Raw genomic sequence first — 18,087 nt, 5'->3', positions numbered from 1 at the left:
GAGCTTCTGCCTGTGCCGGTCCTGCACCCACAGCCCCTCTCCCCACTCTCGTGCCCAGCCAGTCGAGACAGCCCTCCTCGAGGACTGGGTCAGAGCCTCCTCCTCCAGGAAGCTCCCCTTGGTTTACCCCCCACCCATTACCGTCATCTGCAGCCCAAAGCCCCAGGGATCCCCCCTGCTCTCTTAGGCACCCAGCATTCTCAGAACACAAGTGTCCCTGGGACACTGGGTCAGCCCCACTGACCGAGAAAGGCCCCAGGCAGGTATGAATCAGTGTCTGCAGCTGACTCCTCCTCTGCCGACCCTTGGGAGGGGCCATCGTGACTCACCGCGGGCACGTTTTCACGTGATCCTCGAACCCTGTTAGGGCATCTACATCACCTGGAGCCTCCCTGGGCTACTTAAAACCATAAAGCCCCGCAGAGCCAGGGGAAGTCAGTTGCCTAAACCGCCCCAGACGCACTTTGCAGATAAGGACACAGCCCAGACAAAGGCCCCCGCCCACGTCACCAGCAGGTATGTGTCCGGCTACCCCTCACCTGCTGCCCTATTGGGCAGGACTCATGTCACATGGGGTGCAGCCGGGTGGAGTCCCAGGACCCACCGAGGTCTGCAGGCTCAGAGCAGCCACAGGGCGCGGGGGAGGGGAAACAGCCCAGGGTCGGCGTCCTGCCTCCCTGTTAGGTGGTGGGGGACGTGGTCCCTCCGGCACTGGCGTTTTGAGGTTACTTGAGGTGCATGAGAGAAGTTCAGGGAGGCTTCCTGGAGGAGGAAGGCACGGGCTTGGCTCTGATGCCAGGGTAGGTCAGGAGGGAAGGGCGTCCCGAGTGTGGGGACGAGGAGGGTGGGGTCCCGGGGGCTGTGTCACTCTCCGGGCTGTTGGGAGTTGACTGTGGACTGATGTCAGGCCGGTGCCGGCGGAGTTGCCAGTGGCGGGTGCGTCTGTCGGCCGGGCCTGGCCTGGGACCCGGCGCCGCCGCGGGCGTTGCTGCGCGTATCTGCAGAGCGAGGCTGAGACGCTCCAGCTGGGCGGGCCCGGGTGTCGGAGGGTGGCTGCTGACAGCCCTGGGTGCCCGGCCGAGCCAGCACCCTTCCCGTCACGCCGCCAGGCCGCCCGCCGCCAGACGGGACCTGGGCCCAGAGCAGCCGCGGCCTGGGGCCTGCAGTGCCGGGGGCGCACTGGGCCCTCTGTGTCTCGGGCCTGGCAGGGAGACTCTGGGAGTGTGGCCGCCTCCCTCAGGGCCCTGAGACAGGACCCGGACCCTCACGGGTGAAGCGGGACCCTCACTGTCCGGGTGCAGGGAGCAGAAGGCGCCACTCTGCAGTGCGGGGGTCGGGCCGGGCGCGAGGACCACAGCCCGGCGTCCCTGCGTGTGTCTCCCCTCTCCTGCCTGGACTGGCTCCTTCTGGCTCTCCACACACACGGCTGAAAATGCCTCGCCTGGCCACAAGGTCAGGTGACCACAGGGACCAGCCAGTGTCCCATGCCCCGGGGACATGGCCCAGCCAGGCACACGTCCGTGCCGACCCGGCCGGCTGTAGACACAGGGGCAGCAGAGGTGGGCAGAGGCGGCTTCCCGCTTCTTGGCTCAGGGCAGGGCACAGAGCAGACGGCTGGGGCTGGCTACACCCCCAAACCGGCACAGAGTGTGCTCCCCTAAAAGTGCCGCGGGACTCGGGACGCTCACACGGGGGCAGGGGGCTCGGCGGCGCTCAGGGAAGGTAGCGGCGGGTCCGGCCCTGACCCGACCCCTCACCTTGCTGGCCCTGGGCCTGGGCAGCTGCATCTCCTCGCCAGGCCGTGGCGTTTGCGTCTTCAAAGTGGGCCACACACCCTGGGGCTGCTTTGGGGTCTCAGGAGGACCCGCCGGCAGGTGCTGGATGGGATGACAGGGTCGGCAATGGCCTCTGTGCCCATGTGGGGTGTGTGGCCCTGATGTCCTGGCTTTCAGCTGTGAGGGGGCCGTTTGCCAGGATGACGCACACAGACCAGCCTTGCCCTGGGGGTGCTGGGGCTTGGCTCTGTCACCCGTGGGTGGCCCTGCCCTCCCCAGGCTGCCCACATTCCTGGGGCTGCAGCAGTGTCCCTGGGGACCCTGGAAGGGAAGAGCCCTGCGCTCCAGCAGCCGCCTGCTGTGCTGTCTGTCCTTGGAGAAGAGCGTGGAACGTCTCTGGGCCCCTCCCCAGCCGCTCCGCACACCCGGCTCCCTGGGGCCTGTCCCGGGGTCAGCCTGCTCCCTGCTCCCTGCTCCCTCAGCAGGGCCCGGCGGGCCAGCTGGCCACGGCCACCCGGGAGGCCGAGGAGCCCAGGAAAGCGGGGTCCTGGGGCTCCTTCTCCGTCTGTGTCTGCCTCTGCCCCGGGCCTGTGTGGATCTGCCGCTCCATCTGGGGTCCGGGTCTAGCCCTGCCTGGGCAGTCCCGTGTCAGCCCAGGTCCGCACCCCCCGCCCGTCCTCCCTGCCTGCCCAGGGCCGTCCCAGGCCTGCGACCCTCCCAGCTCCGGCTGTAGAGTCTGCAGGGATACCACGATGCCTGCGACCTCCCCCACATGCCTCCCCGCACCCCCGGTCCCCACCCGCCCACCACCCAGACCTTGAGTTTCCAAACAAAAACCCCATCTGTCAGTTATTCTCACACATTCCAGGAAGGGGATAAATTGGCCCAAATTCCAGCAAGGCCTTGGCAGCATTTACCAAAAACTTTAGAAATGTGCATCCCACAGAGCTCTGCCTCGCATGTTCTGGCACCAGCGCAAAGCGGGGGACCACTCGAGTGCCCGCCCAGGGGCCCGGTGCGCGTGCTGGGGCTGCCCCACACGCAGGGCACAGGCGGCCGTGAAGGGGTCTGCGCGTCCCACGCCGAGGACAGCTGTGACATCGCGGGGCCGGCTGCGGCAGGAAGGGAAGGAAGTGTCAGGGAAGGGAAACACGTCTCTGCTTATATTTCTAGCAAGAGGCAAGGGCAGGGTGAACCCCAGCACCAAGGAGAACTGTGACCTCCGGGGCGGAGCAGGGTGGGGGCAAAGCAAGACCCCTCTGAACGCACCTGCTTGGATGCTCCGACTTCGGAACCAAATATTTTCTACAATTAAAAAGCAAAAGTAAATAAATTTTTAAAATTAAAAACAAACTGAAAGATAAACCTGTGAGTATCAAGTTGGTGGAAAAACCACACTAAGAATTATTTCAAATGAGTTTGAAACAGTCTTTTTACTACATATCTCTAAAGGGATAAGAACAAAAAGGGTAAAGGAAAACCAGATTCCTCCCAGTAGACTTGTTAATAAAGATATTGGTAAAGTTATTTCAAAATTATCGTGTGTCATTGGAAAGAGTAAATAGGTTCCCATTATTAGGAACAAGATTTTCACTGTAAAAGTCACATAGACATCAAATTTTAACAAGTAACCCAGTAATCTCTAATTTTTAGCGGAAATATTAGTATGAACTCATGTTCATTTTTCTTTTTCTGAAAAATGAAACAGTCTTCCCCCGTCGCTGAAAACACCCAGAACCGCGGGAGCAGGAGCGACGCCCACGCCGTGTTCTCTACGAGCCACTTGTCCTCGGGCAGAGCCCGCCGAGTCGTGGCGGGTGTCGCCGAGTGACACGGGGGCCGCGCGGCAGGCAGCGGCTTGAGACACATTGAAGGTATTTTTACAAAATCCGTGAGGTCACAGTGATGCTGCAAAACAACCGCAAACCTCGCAGCCTCCCTGAAGACCGAGAGCAGTCAGCGCTGAGCGTCCACGCCTTTCCTCTGCAGACCACATGTTAGGGTAACCATGTAGGGAATAAGGGGAAGTTCTTTAGGGTTTTTTTTTTTTTTAAGAAGATCCAGAGCCCATAAGTGTGGAAGAAATGGCAGCATTTGGAAAGTCACTATTTGTGACTCCCCAGGACGTCGTGCTCCAGGCAGTGCACGAGGATCACGGCAGCGGTTCCACGGGAGGCCGGTGGGGACGCGGCCGGGAGCGGCTGAGTCCACTGGGCAACCTCGACGTCATGACAAGAGGGACATCAGGCCCCTGGGTGTGACGTGAGACAGCGAGGAAGGAACACGTCGGACGCCGCGCAGGGAAACCCAGCCAACTCCGTCAGATGAACAACCGGCTTCTTCGGTGGACAACGTGAAGTGGCTGGGACCAGGCAGAGGAGGGCGAGCCGGAGCTGAACGGGTCTCGAGCAAAAGGGGCTGGACGCACCAGAGCCTGATTTGGATGCACCAAACATGAAAAGGCATTTTGGGTGTGACAGGAAAACGCTAAACGCAGACCGGGCATTGCTTACAGGCCTCATCGGCGAGACCTGGCACCGCAGCCTTTGTGGGTGAACTGGTTGGCCCTGACATGTCACCCCTGCACCGAGGCCCTGCGAGAAAGGGTGAGGCCAGAGGATCGAAGTGACAGAAGGGACCAGCTCCCCCTGGCCGTGAGCAGCGGCCGTGCACGTTCCGGAATTCTGTGAGCCGGCCGTGCAAGCCCACTGCGGCCGAAGCAGGCGGTGGCATGGACACCCACGGCAGGAAGCAGCTACTCCTGCAGGTCGGGGCGCGTCTCCTCCGCACACGGCGGGACAGCGGCGGCGGGCAGCGTTGTCCGGCCCTGCCATGTTGCGTGTACTGGGCGTTCCCATAGCAGGGTTTGCACACCGCATGGCCTCAGGCCTCGAACCCCCTGCTAAGAATTTACCCTGAAAAAGTCACTGAAGTATGTTCTGTACTTCAAGCAGCTCACATTGCTTAGCTGCAAAGCTGCCAATTGAAACACTGCTGGAAGTATTTGTTAACGTGAGCCACCCAGATACAGGAGGGCGTTGGTTTTCCGTTCTGCAGGAGGAAGAAGGCTGGAGATCTGCTCCACAGCAGTGTGCGTAGACGTCGTGCTACTGAACTGTGCCCTTCAACACGGTGCAGATGGGAAATGTTATGTGTATTTTACCACAATTAAAAATTCAAAAGCAATGGTATCGCTTACATTAAACAGTGGAATATGGTTAGAAATTATGTTCAGAGGAAGATTGAATGATATGGAACAATAAGGGTAATCTCGTTCGGTGCCAATGCAGGGAAGCGGGTTGCAAAACCGTCTGTGCAGCTTGATGCGTTTGGGTAAATGTTACGGCGTGTGAGTCTGCAGAGCCGCGTCCCGCCCGTGTGCCACGGAGCGCTGAGAGACGCGCCCGTGAGTGTCGGGGAACCCACGCCCTCAGCGCCCACCTCTGTGAATGTGGAAACTGATGCAGGTAGGGGGAGCGGCCGGCAGGGCAGACCGGGCCTGGCTCTCCTCCCGCGCCAGGCCCGGCCGAGCTCCTGCCGCCCGCATGCGTCCCGGGGTGTCTCCTGTTCCCCTCAGCCTTGTCCTTTCAGTTTCCTAAAGTAGCGCGGGGCCCTCGCAATGAGGAGGGTGACGCTGTGAGGCCGCGGCGTGTGTTGCAGGCCGTTGATGGAGAAGGGGGCGGATGACAGCCGGGACGGTGGTGATCACCGGGGGCATCTTGGCGACTGTGATCCTGCTCTGCATCATCGCCGTGCTGTGCTACTGCCGGCTCCAGGTACTGCCCGGGGCCCTGAGCGGGAGCCCCCAGGCCATGAGGTTCGAGGTCCAGGAAGCGGGAGGGGGCGGAGAGGTGAGGACAGACAGCCCCGGCAGGGCCCAGGCCGCCGGACACCCTCGCCCGAGCGGAGAAGGGAGTGGCCAACGGCACAGGCTGCCCCGGCCCACGTCTTCCCGGGAGGGCAGGGGAGCCCTCCGTGCAGGGCCGGGCGCACCGCCACTGCCCACAAACCCGGCTCTGTGGCTTCAGCTACCTGTCCTTCTCTGCCTCAGTCTTCCCACCTGCACAATGGAGTGGGGGCTGAGCATGATGGCAAGTGCTGGGTGCTGCCTGGTGGGTAACCCCTGCCAGTGCACACGAGCAGGTGTCTGGGCTGGGCTGCTCTCCCACGGGCAGAGCACGGGCTGTGGCAGGCGGTGCGGTCACCAGCCCTCCCCTGCCCGCAGTACTACTGCTGCAAGAAGGACGGGTCCGAGGAGGACGAGGAGGAGCCGGACTTCGAGGTGCACTCGCACCTGCCGCCACTGCACTCCAACCGCAACCTGGTGCTGACCAACGGCCCTGCGCTCTACCCGGCCGCCTCCACCTCCTTCAGCCAGCGGTCCCCGCAGGCCCGCGCCCTCTGCCGCAGCTGCTCCCACCGCGAGCCACCCGCCTTCTTCCTGCAGGAGCCAGAGGACGAGGACGAGGACGTGCTCAACGGCGGCGAGCGTGTGGTCTACAAGAGCCTCAGCCAGGAGGACGTGGGGCTGCCCCCCGCGGCCTTCGGAGGCCTGCAGGCGCTGAACCCCAACCGCCTCTCGGCCATGCGGGAGGCCTTCTCGCGGAGCCGCAGCGTCAGCACCGACGTGTGACGGGCGTGCGCCACGCCCAGGCACCCTGAGACCATGGCGGGGTTCCGTGGCGCACCAGCCTGGCCCTGGGCCGGCACCTGCATCCCTGTCCTCAGCCCGGCCCAGGCTTGGGAGCCCCCGGGCACCCTGCGGGGATAAGGCTGTCCTGGAGGGTAGGGCCAGCTGGGGCCAGGGGCTGGAGGGGACATAGGCCCAGGTGACACTGCAGAGGCAGGGGGCTGGGCGTGGGCCTGGGCACTCAGGCACTGAGGCCACCGTGCGGGTGCAGTGGGAGTGTGGCCCCGTCTCAGCCCCACCACCCGGCCATCGCTGGGTGGCCTTGGTGTGACACCCCTACCCTGGGACTCAGCCTCCTACTTGCTCCAGGATGGGGCGGCCTCAGCAACACTAGGGCCCACTGCAGCCACGGCCTCCCTGGGACCCTGCACCGAGGATTTGTGCACCCCCAGTCCCAAACACGTGAGCCCCCTCCTCTTCCTCTGTTGCCCTTCCTTTCTCCCTTGCTCTCCCCATCTCTCCCTCTCTCTTAATCCACCCCCCCGCCCCCACAGTCACACACACACACACTCGTGCACATGCCCCCAGCTTCCAGGGCTGAGACGCTGGTTGTGCTGAGCCCCCTGCAGGTGGATGGGTCCCCCCAGGAGGGAGCGTTCCAGGGCAGCAGGGTCTCTGGAATGCTCAGCCTGACTGGCTTTTTGGTGAAAGGAGGTACAGGGACAGGGAAGAGGCTGAAAGGCCATCGCCTGGTCCTCAGCCCCAACTGGAGCCCACAGGTAGGACCCCCAGGAGACAGCCTGAGGCTGGGTGGGATGGGCAGAGCCATGGCCCAGGGGTAAGGACCCCCACAACTGTCCCTGGGCCTCGGTCTCCCCCCCTGTGTGGTGAGGGGCTGGTCTCAGCCCTTCGAGCCCTTGTTCTCATCCGGAACGAGGTCACCCTCTCCCCCTGCTCCGGCTCCTCGGCAGTATCTGGGAGCCAGGATGGCCCCCGGCAGCCAGCGTGGAAACCCCAGCCGGCCCGCTCGCTGCCAGCTCCAGCTGGGCCACGGGCTCCCGGGGAATGCCCACCCATCCCCAGCTCCCTCCGGCTAAAGAAACGGGCCCAGCCCCAGGCACCAGCATGGGCAGCATGGTTCCCCCACCCAGAGGGAGGGACCATTCCCTCCTGGCACTCAGGCCTGGAACCCCTTCCTGAGAGACACGCTTTGGGGCTGCGGCCTCCCTGAGCCGGGGGTGGCCGGAGCAGGACGGTTCTTGCTCTCACCCCAAGATGCAGAGGCGCAGGGGAAGACTTGCTAGGTGTGGCGTTCTCGATTTTTCCTCCTCTTCTTCCTTTTTCTTCTCCTGCCTGGTCGGGACATGCTCATGGATTCATCCCAAGGCCCTGAGCCCCTCCTGGGGCTTTTGCTCTCTGGTCCCCTCCCCATGGAGTTTGCTTCTGATGCATCAGCCCGGGGGGGGCGGGGGCCTGGAGGTGGCACTTCCTGCGGCTGTTCTGTCTCCCTTTCCTGCGTCCTCTCTGGTCTCTGTCCTCTCTGTGTAGACACATAGGCCCCTTTGAAATGACATAAGCTCCATCCAGCCCAGCCCGCTCCACCGTGGGGACCTGCCGGGGAGCTGCTGGCTCCCCGAGGAAAACGAAAGCCAATAAAACTTACTTGTCTCCCACTGACCTGCCGAGTCTTCAGTGTGCGGGGTGCGGGCCAGTCCAGAGCCCGTTGGAGCTTCCCGGGCGGTACCTTGTCCCACCTGGTGCTGGGCAGCGTCCGCCTTCCCTCTCGGGGTGGGAGGCCGGGCCAGGGCTGTCGGGCAAGGGCCCACTGCAGCACGCCACGCTTGGCTTCCTGTTCCCCAGGTGGCTGTGTTGATCTTCCAAGATTAGGATCCCCCCCCCAGCGTGGACTCCTGGAGAGCAGGTTGGGGGTGACCAGCTGGGTCACCTGGGACATGTGACTGACCTCCTCTGAGCCTCAGTTTTAACGTCCACACGATGGAGATGACACTGGCTTCACGGGGCTCTTAGGACGATGAAACCAGACAGTGTCGACGCAGTGCTTGGCACAGAGCCCGGCATACAGCAAGTGCACAATAAGTGTTGGCAGAAAGGAGGGTGGGGAGGGAGAGCTACAGTAAGGAAGAGAATGGGGGGGAGGGGGAGAAAGGGGGGCAGGGGTGATGACGGGCAGGGAGGAGGTGTGGGCAGACGCCCCAGAGCCCTGGGCCACGGGTGCTCAGCCCCCCCCCCGCAGGCCACGCTGCTGCCCTGCGGCAGGCCCGTCCCTCCGGCCTCCAACTCCTGGACTTTGGGGACTGAAAAGAACCTTCAAGGGCATTCACCCGGTTGCGGCCCCCTGGGGGCACACACAGACAAGAACTACTGGGGTGGGGGGGTTGCTGCCTCCGTTTCCCCAAAGCCCCAAGTCCTTTGGAAAGCCGTCCTTCTAAAACAGTGCGTGATGGACCCCGTGCAGGTCCCCGTCTGGGATGGGCTGGCCCCAAATCACAGCAAGTGGCCCGGTGGCCCTCACCTCCCTGCTGCCGGCGCCCAAAGGAGACACTTCTATGCCATGCTCGGCCCAGAGACGGACTTGCTGTCCCGTGGCGGGTTGCCAGGTCCTCTGTCCACTGCGTCCTCCACGAGGCTCTGTGGCAGCTGTTTGTTTCCTTCCGTTCACATTCTTCCCACCCTCTGGTCTGGGAAAAGCCACTCCTGCTGCGGGATTGTCCGGAACAGCGGCTCCGAGCGTCTTGGCCCTGCGCCCGCAAGGCCGGGTCCGGAGCCCCGGGAGGCCCAGGACACAGTGGTGGCTGCTGCCTCTGGGCCCGGGGCCACCTCTCACCTCCTGTTCTTCCCGCACACCCCCAGGGGGAGCTCCTGGGTCAGGCTCGGGGGCAGCAGTTCCTGCCACGTCCCTCCAGGTCACCCCTGTGCCCCTAGCACCCGTGATTATGGACTTGCGGTTTCAGCTCCTTCCAGACTCCGGGCCCCGCATCCTGATGCCCCCGAACGCTGCTCCCGCAGGCCCCGCTCTCTTGTTGCCTTTTGTCCTTTCTGCTCCCGATGCCGTCCTGGAGCAGGTGCGGCAGTCCCCGCACGCCCGCCTGCCCTGCACCGGGCCTCGGCGAGCTGGACAGACCCGCGTGGCCGCACTCGGGCTCCCCATCCCCCGGGCCGCCCACCCCTCGGGCCAGAAGCCACTGAGAGCCCACAATGCCGCCATAAATACGACCACTTTATTAACATACACAGACCAGCACCGACGGCGCTGGGGCGGAGCCCGCTGTCCATGACCACGCACCGTGGGGAAGAGCCTCCCGCGGGGCGGGGCGTGTGGCGGCCCCGCCGCACACACAGGTTCCGCACAGGGGACGCCGAGCAGAGGCTAAGTTGTGAGAGAATCCTCTGGAAGGAGTGCACCTGGCCTCCTCAGCTGCCCGAGCCCCCTCCTCACCCCCAGCGCCCTCCCCGGTGGGGGTCACCTGCAGGCTCCTTGAGAAGGCCCTGCCCCCCCAGAGCAAACGGCCACCCCCACACCGCTGGGCTCCGGGCCTGGGCCCCTCGGCTGGGACTGCCGGGCTGGGGGTGGGGACCACAGCCCAGGAGCCACACGGGAAGATGTGCGGGTTCCCACAGCCGGGGCGGCTCTGTCCGGGGAGGGGCTGATGGGCGCTGGGACCCCCGCACAGGCCCGTGAGCTGCGGGGTGTCCCCATTCGACAGCCGAGGCGCAGTGTCACACTCGCAGCCCAGGCGCCCTGCGGGAGGGTGCCTGTGGAGGGCCCCCCAAATCTGCAGCAGCCCCAGGGTGGGGTGCTCTGTCTCAGTCTCCAAGGGGCTGCAGCTGCCGGCCTAGGAGTGGGGGGGCCTGCAGGAGTGGCAGCACGCCTTGCTGTAGTACCAGTGGCCGCACAGGTTCACCTTGATGGCCAGGGCACAGTTGGTGCCCGGCTGGTCCTGGCAGCTGTCGTCTGCGGAAGGACCGTGGTGGGGGCAGGCATGTCAGGAGGCGGCCATGGGCGAGCACCCCCGGGACCCTCCGCCTCCGCCCTCCACTGCCAGAGGACGGCCCCGGCAGCAGCACCCCTGGACAGCTGGCCCCATGTGCCTGTGCCCAGGTGCAGGGCGCCGGGCCTGCCCCCGACGGGGCCCCGGTTCCCGCTCCCTTCTGCTCCCCGGATGTCCCAGATCCTGCCAAGTGGTCTGATCTGTGCGCCAGCGGGGTGACCCCCAGGGGCCAGGAGGGGGAGGAGCTGCCAGTCTCACCCAGGGGTCCAAACACCCCCCGGGAGTGCACAGGCGCCTCCCCCGCCGGCCACGCAACACGCCCAAAGCAGGACTCATCGCCCGCCCTGCCCTGCCCTGCACCCACCTCGGCCTGGCACCTTCCTCCCTCTCCCAGGTGCCCAGGCCAGAGACCTGCTCCAGCCCTCCCTCCCTGCCCCCGAGTGCCAGCGCCTGGCCGTCCCAGGTGTGTCCTGCTGGATCCCGGCCCTCCTCACCTGGGGGCTCCGTGGGGCAGGGCTGCAGGTCACAGGCCTGTCTGCTGACGGGCTTCACCAGCGGGTCGCAGCCTCGGACAATGTCTGTCCCCTGGTAGCACTTCACGTCACGCATCCTCACGCCCACCCCGCAGGTCTTGGTGCACTGGTGGGGAGACAGGTGGCATGAGCCAGGCCCCCGGCTGGGCGGGGCAGGGGTTTGGGCCAGGAGACCCCACCACCCTGCCTGGCGTCAACCTTCCCCGCCCTGCCGGCTCCCAGGCTGACGGGGGGCCTGCGGAAGCTCATCTGAACCTAGAGCCCGCAGCCCAGTGCCGCGTGCAGGCGGCCAGAGACCGACGCTCGTCCCGCCCTGCCTGCCTCGGTCTCCCCGGTGCACGGTGAGGGTGTCCCCTCCTCCCTCAACTCCGCTTGCTGGGTCTGTGACGCAGAGCATTCGTCGTGGGCCAAGCACGTCTTCCAAGGCCACCACCCCAGCGCGGCTCCCCCGTCCAGATGTTCCCCTCGGAAAACCCGGCTGAGCTCCCAGGACACCGATCACCCTGCCGTCCTGCCAAGATCCTGGGCGGTGACTCCCTCACACTCTCCCAACACAGTGACCCCACGTCACCCAGGCACGTCTGGGACCCAAGCCCTCGGTCGCCTCAGGCGGGTAGGGTGGCAGGTCCCAGCCCAGGCCCCGCTCCAGTTCTGTTAGCAGAGGCGCAGGGAGACCCCGCCACGACTGGGCAGAAAGGCTGCCCGCTCCGAGCTGGCGCAGCCGGGAGCCCCAAGGAACCTCTGGACGTGCCCCTGGAGACCACGCACGCCTGGCCGGCCCTGGTGCCAGCTCCTCCATCCCCAAGGGAGTGGACAGGGTGGGGTAGCAAGCACAAACACTCACCAAGCCACTCTGTGCCCCAGCACCATGGTGGGGGCAGCCATGGGGGAAGGGGGGGCAGCCGACTGGGGTGAAAGGGACAGAGGCCCCCGTGCCCTCCACGCATCTGTGCCAGCCGCCTCCGCAGGGCAGTGGGGCTGCCTCTGGGACAGCCCTTGGCCTCCTTTTTGGGGTACCCCCCTTCACGGCTCTCCCTCCTGCCCCAGCCCAGCACGTAGTCCAGCACGTAGTGAGATACGTGCACCCCACAGTGGCCCCCAACCTGAAGCCGACGCTCTTCCCAAGCACAACTCTCCCCTGGGCTCCTCAATTCCAGGAGGGAACCTTCGCTCCCGGCTCGCCTCGGTCTCTGCCGCTGGCTCTGGGCTGGCACCTGCTCCTCCTGCAGGGCCCGCTCTGCCCGGGAAGCCCCAGCACCCCAGCCTGCCCCTCCTCACCTAGGGTTCCTTTTGTGGGCCACAGGGATAGATGTCACCCCGCACAAGCACGTGTGGTAAGGGCAGGGCGGGGCCCAGATGCCAGGCCTGGGTGGGAGCAGGGGGTCCTGGACCCCCACACCCCGAGTAGGAGCAGCACTCTTGGGGTCCCAGACTCGCCCCATTTGCAGACTCTTGGGATCTTCCCCTTGAGCTCCCAGGCTTAGGATCTGGCATCTATCCGCCAGAGCGGCCGAGGGTGCCAGGGTCTGGGACACATTGTGGAGTGTCTCAGTGCACGAATGGGCTCCAAGTCCCCTCAACACACCTATTTTGTCCCTGGGTGTGAGGAAACTGAGGCCAGAGGCGGCGGAGGCCCAGGTCACACTGCCTGGCCACATGGCCCCGGCCCTTGCTCTCCAGTAGCGCTCACAGAGCCGGGCACCTCCCCAGGGGCCCCTGGAGCACACGGCCCTGCCAGGCGGGGACGGCTGGGCACGGGCAGCACTGCCACCAAGGAGGCTGTGCGGCGTGTCTGGCGTGCGCTGTGGGCACTGCCGTCCAGACACGCCTGCTGCCACGGTGCCAGGAACGCTCGGGGCTCACACACCCCGGAGCCGCGCAAGGAGGGGCCGGAGAGGTGGACCCGCTGCTGCGCTCTGCCCGCCAGGCCGTGAAGCCAGGGCTCTCGCCCACCTCGGGCTCCCTGCCTGGACCCTGGGCAGGCTGGTAGGGGCCTCCCTTCCCGCTGCAGATGACTCACTGCACCTGGGCTTGGCCCCAGGGCAACAGACAGACCAGGGCCCCAGCGTCCGTCCCCCCAGGAACCGTGGAACCCTGAGTGGTCGGATATCTCCGAACTCCAGGTTCCCGCCCTGAGAACTGGGCAGAGGGCCCCTCCTCACGGCGCGCTGGGGAGAGAGAAGACTCCGGGGGCAAAAGCTGAGCCTGGGCTGCCTCAGGCCTGGGGGCCCTGCAGGTGGGGGCCCTGCTCCCTCTGCAGAGAGAGGGGAGACTCAGCCCGCCCCACCTGACATCCTGAAGGCAGCGGGATCTGGGGACTGAGGAGCCCATAGAATCACGAGGGGCCAGGCCTGTGTCTGACTCAGCCTGGACGACCCCAGTGACCCCTGGGGCCCACCTGCCCCGTGGCGCGTCAGCCACACGTGCAGCCAAATGCATAGCTTGGAGGCCGCGATTCAAGGCCAGAGCAACTAGGCCGAAACAGACCCAGGGCGGGCGCCGCAGGGAACCCAGGGTGAGATCAGGATGGTTTCCGGAGCGAGTGGCCCTCGTGCCAGCTGACTGGCAGAGGTCAGAGGGCTTCCCGGACAGACAGCCACGACAGAGGCTGGGGCACTTCGGGGCATCTGGGGCCGGAGGGGAGGCACCGTGGCGGGGTGGGCACTCAGGCCAGGCGGGAGCTCACCTCGGACCACGGGCTGGTGTACCACTTGAAGCAGGGCCTCTCGAAGCACGTGCTCTCCTCGGGGGGCTTCTTGGCGAGCCCGCACTCGGGGCCGCTGCGCGTCTGCGGCTTCCCGTTGGCCAGTTCCATGCACAGCACCAGCCGCTTCTTCACCCCGCGCCCGCAGGTGGTGTTGCACTGCAGCGGGGCAGGGGGACAGGGGACGGGTCGGCGGCCGGAGCCCGGACGACCAAGACGCACGGCCCACAGCGACTCTGCTGCTAACAGTGTGGTCGACGGCGAGCAGGTGCAAATGCCCAGATCAACGGCAACGGGCTGAGAACTGTTTGATAACCGTTTGGCCCCAGATGGATTTGATCAAAAGCAATTTAACACAAAACCATCTGTTTTGGAACCAATTTGTTAACAACAATTTGGCCGACGATGATTTGGCCAAAATCAACTTAGCAGAAAACAATTTGGCCCACGACTATCTGGTTAACAGTGATCTGCCTGGAACAATCGGTTGAAAGCAATCTGTCTGAGAGCAAGTCGTCTGAAATGACAAGTTGGTGACAATGACGGTTGGGCAGGGAGGACAAATTGGTCCTGACTGACGAAAGGCTGCTCGGGCCAAAAGCACACACAGCTGAACAACCCGCTCCCCGGTTTTCCAACTATCAGGAAGTCGGGGGGCCCAGACCAGGCCAATTCCGATCTGGGAACCTGTAAGTTATCTGCACCTGTGTGGCCTTTGGTGGTTTAAATCAACTCCTAGCGACTCTGCCTCCGTCGTGTGCAATCAATTCCTCATCTTCCCCATCTGCCTTCCCAGCCACCTGGCTGCAGCAGCCGCGCTCGGGACGGAGGGAGGCCCGCGTGCTCCGGCGCACTCACCCGCTCCCAGTCCTGGGCCAGCCAGTGGGCGGGGCAGCTCCTGTCCCCGCAGGGGTGGATGGCCAGAGGCTTGGTCTCCAGCTGGCACTGGGACTCCGGTACCACCCGTCCGCCGCTGGTCTTGCAGTACACGTGCCTGATGGTGCGGCCCTGCCCACAGCTACCGCTGCACTGCAGGGGGCACGGGGCAGCGGTGAGGGGCGGCGGCCACTCCACACGGCCCAGACGGCAGCCCCGGGGGAGGACTGGCTCCCCAGGCGGTGTGGGGAAGCGGTTGCCGCAGTAACCATTTTTTAAATAGCATTTTCTGTTCTAATTACAGAAATAATGCGTGCTCAGTGAAAAACACACAGAGAAAAGCAAACCTAAAAGGGTCATCTGTGCACGCACCGCCCAGAGGTGACCCTAGCAAACACCTGAGCACCTGTCCCTCCCAGGTGAGAGACAGAGGCAGACGGAAAGCTTATAAAAGGGGAATGTGCTGGTGGCCACTTGCTTTTAGATAAAGGTTTTGGTTCTTACAATAGTGGGGGAGAAAGGCCAGCAGGCATTCTTCCTTCCCGCCTTTGCTCCAGAAAAATAGGGAAACCGAGGCACATCAAGGCAAAGCTCTGGGGTCCCCTCTCACTAGCCTCATGCCCCCCTCAACACAGGCCCCGCCCTCACCGGCCCCCAGTCGGACACGGTCCACTGGCGGTCGCAGGGGGGGCCCGTGCAGTTCTTCTCCCCGACAGGCCGGGTGTTGGGGTCACACAGCTTCTCGTCCTCCGAGCAGCGGATGTCCCTGGTCACCACGCTGCGCTCCCCACACTTGGCCGTGCACTGCGAGGAAGGGGGGGGCAGGCATGACGCGGACGCCCGACCTGGAGCTGCCAGCGCCCGCCCCGGCCGCGCCTGCGTAGCTCACCTCCGACCACTCGGACATCTCCCACTGGGGCCCGCAGGCCGGGTTCCGGCAGGTCTTGCGCTCCTCGGGCCGCACGGCCTCGGCCGCCTCGCACAGGTCGCTGTACACGGAGCTGTCGAAGCCGGGCGACAGCATCTTCCAGCAGCGCACGATGCGGAACTGGTAGCCCTCGCCGCACGTGCGCGAGCACTCGCTCCAGCTGCTGGTCTCCCACCTGCCTCGGGCGGGCACGGCCTTCAGCGACCCCCACTTCGTGGCCAGGACCCCTATAGCCCCGCACCCCCAAAGATGATGCGGCCCCTCCTCCCCTGCCCCTGTGGTCCAAAACCACGACAGGCCAGGCAGCGGGAAGGCGGCGAGGCCCAGCGGCGTGGGCTGCTGCTGTGACACACCCGGTGGTCTCCAGGGGGCACCCACGTGGGGTGGTGGGTGGGAGCCCGAGCCTGCACTAGACTTTTGTGGCCTTCACGCCCTGCTGAGTGACACAGGTGGCTACGGCCCCCACAGGGCTGAGTGACGGGGGAGGGAACAGAGAGGGGCCTCGCCAGCTGCCAGCACAGACCCCTCGTCCCCACCCAAGTCAGCCGGGTTGTGAACAAGACCCCGAAGTCCTCCAGGAAGGGGGACTTGGAAGAAGAGGGCCAAGCCAGTGGGGCTCGGAGCGGAAGGACAGGCCCAGCCGGACCACACCCTGGTGGGCCCAGGCAGCGCTCTGGAGACAGTTGGGGCCTTCTGTCCTCCCCAGAAAATGTGCAGGGGGCTGGCACAGGCTGGAAGGACAGAGGGGGTGTGACCCTGCGGGAGCAGCAGTGTGCGGCCTCTGAGGAGGGACAGCTCCTGTTGCTGGAACCGGCACCCTCGGGCTCATCTGGGGACCCTGGTCGTCACTAGGGAGGTGTGCTCAGGGCTCAGCCTGCACCTGCCAGGCCAGGTGGGAGGCCTGGGGGCCAGAGAGCCGTGGCCTCCACCCCATCCGAGGGACAGCAGCTGGCACGGAGCTTCAGGGGTGACCCCTTTAGCTTGTAAATACCCAAGATGCGCCAAGTAGGCTGGGGGGCAAAGACAGGACTGTAGTCCAGAGTGACGTTGACAATGTTTCCTAAATCTCCAGTGGCAAACATTTACCGAGCACCTACTGTGTGCGAGGCACAGTGACAGATGTGACACAAATCCGGGTTGCTGTGCCCCTGCTTGTAGGCCCCCACGGCCCTGCCCACAGCGCACCGCTAAGGGGCAGGACGCTGAGTCCAGCTGCTGCTCCGGGCAGGGCGAAGCAGAGCTGGCGCGGCCCCCCAACCCCCGCCCACGGCCTTCGCGGCAGGTACCTGGGCTGGCACTCCCGCCCCGCGCAGAACTCGTGGACGGGCTCGGGACGGGTCAGGGCATCACAGTAGCTGTCATCCACCTCAACGCCATCGTAGCGGACGCACATGGCGTATGTCGACATGACCCCTGGGTCAGGACAGGGAAGGGCCCATGAGGCACATGGTTCACAGCCAGTACCTTGGAGGCCAGCAGACCTGGGAGCCGCGGACAAGTCACCTGACCTCTCAGGGCCTGCCCGGCTTCCTGGTTTGAGGGTCATGACAGTCACCAACTCCTGGGGCAGTTGGGCAGGGACAGCTCTGTGGCCTCAGCTGGCCGCCTGCTGTGTCCCACGGTCTGACTCTTCTCTTTGCAGCCCACCCAGCCCCTCCAGCCCAGGCTGGGCACCCAGGTCCCTGTCACACCCCGGGGCCTTAAGCCCAGACTGGCCCTCGCAGAGTCAAGTGCAGCAGGTGCCACTCTGTCACCCAGCAGCCACCATCTGCGGGCGGTGGGGGAGTGGGGGGTGAGCCATCAGCCCTTGCCAGCTTCTCAGACGTCGTGCCCGGTTTGCAGCCCTCCCTGCCCTCCCGTGGCACCTCTCAGTCCCTAACAAACGTCATCTCAGCCTTTCTCGAGTCATCATTGTGTCTGCCTGCGTGGGGCTGGGGTTCGCTGCTGCTGTGTGTCTGTGCGTGCGCGGGAGGGACAGACAGACCGGCCTTCCTGGGTGACAGGCATCGAGGAGCAGTGCTCCTGCGGGTGCCAACGCCCCCAGGAGGAAATCAGCTTCCCTGTCGTGGAGGGGCCAGCCTCGTGCCCTTCCCAGCGGCGTGTCTGAAGGCTGCATGTCCCGCTCCCCAGCCCCAGCTCGGACGGAGCGGCCCGGCCCGGGAAGCCGCTGCCGCGGGGCTTCTCCTTCCGTACAGGCCGGCCCGGCTGCGAGCGTGGTTGGTTCCTCTCCCGCCAGAGCTGCGCTGTGCACGCTCTAGCCTTCTCTGAGGGCAGACGGCTTCCTGGCCAGCCTGCTTGGAATGTTCCGGGCCTCAGAGACACCAGCCTGGGGCCCAGGGCCCAGGGCTCGGGGCTGGACTCAGAGCCCGCCAGGAGCCTGACTGTTCATCCTGCCTCGCCGGCAAGTGGAGACACAGCCGGCCTCGGTCAAGACAGGCTGCAATTCGAGTCCCAGCTCAGCGTCTCCGGGGGTGACACAGCCACCCCCAGGCTCTTCAGGCCTCACTTGCTCACCCCCGAAACGGAACCTTCTACTAAGGTCACCTGTGAGACGCAGGGGCAGGAGCTGATGACAGCGTGGAAGCTCTGCCCCCCACCCCGTGTGTCCCTCTGTCTCCGTCTCACCCCCAC

General features: G+C 65.0%; 2 protein-coding genes across 5 annotated transcripts in view; one reads left to right on the top strand and one right to left on the bottom strand.

Moving 5' to 3' along the window:
* Positions 1-447: 447 nt before the first annotated feature.
* FAM163B (family with sequence similarity 163 member B) lies at positions 448-6,651 on the top strand. Of its 2 annotated transcripts, XM_045563064.1 has the most exons (3): positions 448-516; positions 5,436-5,551; positions 6,001-6,651. In XM_045563064.1, exons 2-3 carry the CDS (start codon positions 5,459-5,461, stop codon positions 6,406-6,408), a joined length of 501 nt encoding a protein of 166 aa, XP_045419020.1. In that variant the 5' UTR covers positions 448-516; positions 5,436-5,458; the 3' UTR covers positions 6,409-6,651. The 2 variants fall into 2 exon arrangements, with proteins under 2 accessions (XP_045419020.1, XP_045419021.1); XM_045563065.1 differs by lacking the exon at positions 448-516 and having other exon boundaries at positions 5,210-5,551.
* Positions 6,652-7,652: 1,001 nt separating this feature from the next.
* ADAMTSL2 (ADAMTS like 2) overlaps positions 7,653-18,087 on the bottom strand; it is a 31,029-nt gene continuing 20,594 nt past the window's right edge. The window contains exons 13-22 of one of the 3 annotated variants that reach the window (XM_045563024.1): positions 16,743-16,869; positions 15,418-15,631; positions 15,177-15,332; positions 14,511-14,681; positions 13,635-13,811; positions 10,910-11,054; positions 8,939-10,378; positions 8,369-8,534; positions 8,069-8,254; positions 7,653-7,945 (exon numbers count right to left, since the gene is read on the bottom strand). In XM_045563024.1, coding sequence (XP_045418980.1) covers positions 10,260-10,378; positions 10,910-11,054; positions 13,635-13,811; positions 14,511-14,681; positions 15,177-15,332; positions 15,418-15,631; positions 16,743-16,869 — 1,109 coding nt within the window. In that variant the 3' untranslated portion in view covers positions 7,653-7,945; positions 8,069-8,254; positions 8,369-8,534; positions 8,939-10,259. The remainder of the gene's footprint in view (positions 7,946-8,068; positions 8,255-8,368; positions 8,535-8,938; positions 10,379-10,909; positions 11,055-13,634; positions 13,812-14,510; positions 14,682-15,176; positions 15,333-15,417; positions 15,632-16,742; positions 16,870-18,087) is intronic. The other 2 variants (XM_045563021.1, XM_045563023.1) reach the window with 2 other exon arrangements.

The sequence above is a fragment of the Lemur catta genome, chromosome 10 (assembly GCF_020740605.2).
Source record: "Lemur catta isolate mLemCat1 chromosome 10, mLemCat1.pri, whole genome shotgun sequence".
In the NCBI taxonomy this organism is placed as follows: domain Eukaryota; kingdom Metazoa; phylum Chordata; class Mammalia; order Primates; family Lemuridae; genus Lemur; species Lemur catta.
Note: the sequence above shows the minus strand (reverse complement) of the source record. Positions and strands in the feature narration are given on the sequence as shown.